General features: G+C 43.3%; 1 protein-coding gene across 5 annotated transcripts in view; it reads right to left on the bottom strand.

The window, feature by feature from the left end:
* Positions 1–2,857, bottom strand: part of eif4h (eukaryotic translation initiation factor 4h) — a 10,696-nt gene extending 7,839 nt beyond the window's left edge. For 3 of the 5 annotated variants that reach the window (XM_037975879.1, XM_037975878.1, XM_017404224.3), the window contains exons 1-2: positions 2,709–2,857; positions 61–248 (exon numbers count right to left, since the gene is read on the bottom strand). In XM_037975879.1, the coding sequence (XP_037831807.1) occupies positions 61–248; positions 2,709–2,758 (238 nt within the window). In that variant the 5' untranslated portion in view covers positions 2,759–2,857. The remainder of the gene's footprint in view (positions 1–60; positions 249–2,708) is intronic. The other 2 variants (XM_017404226.3, XM_017404225.3) reach the window with 1 other exon arrangement.
* Positions 2,858–5,874: the final 3,017 nt, after the last annotated feature.

Below are 5,874 nucleotides of genomic sequence, written 5' to 3' on the forward strand. Positions count from 1 at the left end.
TTGAACTTGTCTGTCTCTTTGTCTCTGACCTTTGAACTTGTCTGTCTCTTTGTCTCTGACCTTTGAACTTGTCTGTCTCTTTGTCTCTGACCAATCGCACGCTGCGGATGTTCAGCTCTTTGAAGATGACGTCGATGTCTCCCTGCACCGTGTTGAAGGGCAGGTTTCCCACGTACGCCGTGAACGGGGGCTCTGAGGGCAGCTCCTTCTGCTTCCTGGGGCCTCCGGGGCCGCCGCCGCTGCGGGGCCTGAGGACAGGGACAAGAGACGAGCCGAGGTGGGTTACATTCGTCCAGGATCAGAACAGACATGAGGTCAGCAACAGAAACGGGACAGAAGCAAGTGTCTGTTTAAGGAGTGAAAAGAACCATTTAAATTTACAGACAAACGCTGAGCTGAAGAAGTTCATCAGACCTGTAACCTGTTCCTAAAATCAGATCACAGATGGAAAAATAATAAACCAATAATTTATAATACGGATGATCAGATTAAAGGAACAGTTCACAACATTTGTTGGGTTTCAGTTTAATCTAACAAAGCTGTTGTTTCTGCAGGAAACCATCAGAATCCTCTGACATTCTTCAGGATGTCTGAAGTCACAAACTGAGAATAAATCAGGACAAATGGCTCCAATTTACAGAGTTACCTCTCATTATTTAGGTTATATTTTTATGTTTAGGTACAAACACCAACTGTGAATTTACCATCAATGTTTGTATCTAAACAGGAACCAAGCAGTGGTCATCATATCGTCCAAACACAAACAAGGAGGTCAGCCACAACCAAGTACCTGCAGAGAGTCAGGCAGGTCCTGAAGTAACAGCTTAATGGGACGAACAAAGCCCAGTCCATCATCAGATACCCTGCTGGTAGAAGAACCTGACCACTGAAAGCTCCTCACAAAGCAGGGAGGGTTTCACCCTGAGACTGAACACTAAGGAGGGGGAGGATCAGAGCCACGATACAGGATGAACCAACCAAGATCCTGGAGAACATCAGGAAGAAAGCCCCCCAATGAACTCCTGAAACACAAGCCCACACCATGATCCTCCCTCCACCATCTTTACACTCGGCTCAATGCAGTCAGACAAGAACCGTCCTCCTGGCAGCAGAGAAGCATGGTCCGTCCCTCCAGAGGACACGTCTCCCTCCAGAGGACACGTCTCCACTGCTCTAGAGTCCAGCGGCGGCGGTCTTTACTCCACAGCAGCCGACGCTTTGCACTCGGTGATGGAAGGCTTGGATCAGCTGCTGCCATGGAAACCCAGACCATGAAGTTCTCTCCTCTCTGTCCCTGAGCTGATCTGAAGGAAACATGGAGTCTGGAGGTCTGCAGAACGTTGGTGACCTCTGAGCCCACTCTGTGGTTTTACATGGCTGAGTTGCTGTCATTCCCAGTCTCTTCCACTTTGTTATAAAACCTCTAACAGCTGACTGTAGAATATTTACTATTACTGCACCACGCTGGAACTCACTGAGCTCCTGGGAGTGACCCATTCTTTCACAGATGGTTGTAGAAGCAGTCTGCATGCCTGTGGTCATGGAGGTGAGTGGAACACCTGTTTCAGTGATTTGGACAGGTGAGTGAATACTTGTGGTTCCAGTATTTTGCACCCCTCATGGAACCAGGAACCAGGATGAAAGCTTTAAAGCTGGACTGACTCTCTGCACCTACAGTCCGGGTTTAAATCTACAACCAGTTCTTTACATGCATGGGTTACAGGTTCTACACCATCATGTTCCTGCCACACAGAGGGAGGTGTGGACAGAAGACATCCACAGGAAGTGACTCCATCACATCAAGCACCTGCAGCTCCTGGATCTCTGCATGAGCGTGCACAAGCGTGCACTTTCCATAACCTCCTAAACTCTGACATTTACCTCAAAGCCAATCAAGATTCATTTTCTGTTTATTTCCATCAGAGAGATAATAACAGAAATATTTCAGCATTGAGGTCATATTTAGACAAATTTCACTCAGAAAAACTGAAGGAAAAGTTCATCTCAAACATTTTTAGCTTAAAGAACAAAAAACTCCAAACCTGACATCTATTTTATTCTATTTCTACAGAAAATGAGTTTTTCTGTTTGGGGTAAATTTCTATGTTTGTGACATCTTCATTAACCTGAGTCAACTTCAACAGAAAAGGCTCAGATTTTCTGAGTAAATAAAGGAAATCAACCTCCAGCTCCACACCGGATCCTGCAGAACCTGAACTGGTTCCGCTGATAAAACCCATTACCCCCCAGCAGAACCCAGCGGCCTGTCGGAACCTGATCAGGTCCATCAGTGATGATCACAGGGATGGATCCGCAGCCCCTCTCTGAGGATGGATGCAGCCATGCGGGCAGCCCGCAGCTGCAGCGGCCGCCGGTTCCGCCTCCCACCGGTACCGGTCCGCTACAACAACCCATAAACACACTCATGTTGTTCTGCAGCGGAGCACCGGGCCGATCTGCGCAGAATCGCCGCGGTTCTGTGACGGCGTGTCCGCGGTTAGCTCCGGGATCCCCGGTGTTTCCCAGCAGCGCTCACCGGCCTCCCTTCACCTGAGCACGGCTCGGTCTGAATGCGCGGAGGCGGCCGGGCTCCGGGGCCTAACCGCCCGGCTCTGACGCCTCGGGGCGGCCAGCGGCGGGGAGCGGGGAGCCGGTTCGGACCGGGTGCGTGTTCGGGGAGCGGCCCGGGGTTCGGAGCGGGGACTCACCCTCTGCCGCCGCCGAAGCTGCCGTAGGCCCGATCATCGTAGTCCGCCATTACTGCTGCTGAGTCCGAGAGGAAGGAGGTCCTTCACGTCACACGCAGAGCGGGATGAGCTGCCCGCAGCGCGCCTGACCGGAAACCGCCGCAACAATTATACAAAAATAAACAATAAAAACTGGAAACATTACCGAGAACATCAGCCACCTCTGAAATATTAAAAATGATCAAAGCTGCAAATGTAAGTTTCTACTGACAGGGCTATCTCAGTGGTTTTATTGTGTAAAAAAAAATCACAATCTGAATATCCTTAACATTTAATTAAACAGATTTGAAATTATTTAAATTAAAATTAAATTACGTTAGCTTGTATAGGAAATACAGATATTTTCTTTGAATCATTTTTCTCAGTTCATCAACAGAAACACGAGCTTCTAAATGATTCTTTACTTTGTTCTCGGCCTACTTGGTGCCTACTGAAGTCAAGTTTTGATCTTTAATCAGCATGTGTGAATATATGAATATGTAGAATAAAGATACTATTAAAGTAATTATACTGAACTATAATTTCAATATAATAATAATAATAAACACATTCCCTCATACAGAATCATTGTGACTGTTCCCCATTTTAAGGTGATTTTAGGGTTCTGGGTTCTCTCTACTTTTTAACCTGATCCTGGTTTTCACTCCATAGACTGCATGTACTGTCAGTCTTCGGCCATTGCTCTGCAGTGTGACTGCTATTTCTGTACAAAATCCACGTTATTGACCTGTCCAGGTGAATGAGAACTGGTTCTGAAACATTTTACCTGCTGAAAGGTAAAAAGAGGTGGTTCAGGTGAAGGACTCGGTCACGTCCATACGGTTCAGTCTCTGTTAACTGGAACTGTTTCCTTTTTTCTGTGAAGTTGCACCGTAATTAGTTATTTTTTGTTTTGTATAAACTGGTTATTTTCAGTGTCTGTGTGTTGGAGGCTCAGAAATGTAGGTGCCATGTTTTTAGGTATTTCTTTCAAATAGGAGGTCAGAAACGGTTTTATTTTATTTTCCGGTTCTTTAACAGTCAGCAGCAGAGAAGCTGGATTTAACCAGCTCAGATCTTTACTCTTCAGAACAATTTCAAACTCAAAAAGGCCGGAGTCAAAATCTGATTTAGAGCCAATAATCAGTGTTTTTCTTTCTCTTTTTATTTATGATGACATTTTAAACTCAACTCAGTGAAGGAGGCCTTAAGTGTCTTCAGTAGCAGCAGCTGATCTTTATCTACACAAGACTCCTGTTTTAGTTGATTATATAAATTCACTAATACAAATATAAAGGGTTTAAGGTAGTAGCTGTAAGCCCCACTTCAGGGGACAATCAGAGAGGAGCAGATCTCAGTTTGGGGCAGCAGAACCGGACCTCAGGTTCTGTTCCTGTTGTCTCAGCGGGAGTTGTTGGGTCGGTTCTGTGTGGTTGAAACTGTACAGTTTTCATGTGAACTTTCTCTGCTGAAACATCCTGATCTGGACTTTTGTTGAAACAGAAATAAATCTGTGGAAAAGTGGAGTTTGTGGAAAAATTAAAAACTTTTCTGCTTCTTAAACACAAATCATCTTTAAAACAATCTGAATTTCTGTGAGACATTTATTTCAAAACCAGAGTCCTTATTGTGCAGAAAATATTTACATTTTAGCAATAAACCTTTTCAGTAATTATAAAGAAGTTTATCCTGCTCAGCCTGAGAGCGTTTAATACGCAGTAAATTCAGTGAATGATGAGTAATGTGAATAAACAGAACCTCAAACTGAAGCTGAAATAAAAAACATAAAACATTACAAGCTGTAAAACCAAAAAGAAAACCATCGACCTGCAGCTCAGTTCAGACTGATTCTGATGTGTGAAGACGTTTGTCCAACAAAGAGTCTCACTCTGATTGGTTTGTTTCAGCAAACTCACACCTCCTCCATTTTCAAAAGGCCCCGCCCACTTTTGGGGAAACGATGTGAAACTGTTGGCAACGTGAAAACTAACCTTAAAGCTTCCTTGTTGCTTTTTGCCCAACAGAAATCAGATAAATGTCCGTCTGTATTTTTGTTTTTATATTTTCAGCTCAGCTGTAGAGAAATTAATTAAATAACTGTAGAGGTTTATTGATTTAATTAGGAAATATAACCAGGTATATGAACATCATCAGTTACTTACACTTTACTAAAGTAATCCTTGTTTTAAAGTAATTTTAAATCCTAATGTTATTTTTGACTAAAGTCAAAGTTTAAACATTTCTGCAGCTGATGGTTAACCGAAGGAAGCTCGTTATCATGCGTTATAACAACGATTTAATGAGTTTACAGACAGAAAAACAGGAAAATAAATCAGTTTAATAAAGAAACAGTCGAGTCGGAGAAATGAAATCTGTCTGCATGTGATGGTCAGCCCACTGGGTGGCGCTGTTTGTCCATCTGATGAACTTCTGTCCATATTTATAAATGTTTTTTTTATAAAATGCTGGAAATCATTGATCAGCAGAAACATTAGTAACTGTTTAACAGACCATAATATTCAAGCATTTAAAAGCTTCAAAACAATGCTTCATTTAATGCTGGTTTCACTCAAAAATGGGAGGAGCTTTGTTTTAGCCAAAAAAGGGGGCGGAGCTTTTCACAGAAGCTAAATACCCAAATCTGTTGATTTTTTTTATTTGCAGATATTTTGGAGACATGAAACTTTTAGAGCAGTCATTAAATCTGTCCTGGTCTGGATTTGTAGAACCCAAAAAACCCACAAATCCTGAGGATGTTCTCCTTTTTTCTCATCTTAATACTGCTTTGGTTCCATTAGAACTGTGGAGAACCAGAAGGTCGTTTCTGACCAGGCTGTCTAACTCAAACATACTGCAGGTTTCTAGAATTTTCAGCAGAAAGGTGATCGTTTTTAGCTAAAATAATGCAAACGTCTAAAATTTTGCAGCTCTTTAAGCCAGTTCTAAATAAAATTTGTTATCATTAATATCAATAAAAGTTTTGCATCAGTTGTTCCTTGAGTTCATGGAAAGTTCTGATAAGATTCAGGTACTTTGTAGAGGTCCACCGGAGCTCCAGGTCTCAGCCAGGTGGACCTGGTCCACCGGAGCTCCAGGTCTCAGCCAGGTGGACCTAGTCCACCGGAGCTCCAGGTCTCAGTCAGGTGGA

The sequence above is a fragment of the Kryptolebias marmoratus genome, linkage group LG5 (genome assembly GCF_001649575.2).
Source record: "Kryptolebias marmoratus isolate JLee-2015 linkage group LG5, ASM164957v2, whole genome shotgun sequence".
Classification (NCBI taxonomy): Eukaryota; Metazoa; Chordata; class Actinopteri; order Cyprinodontiformes; family Rivulidae; genus Kryptolebias; species Kryptolebias marmoratus.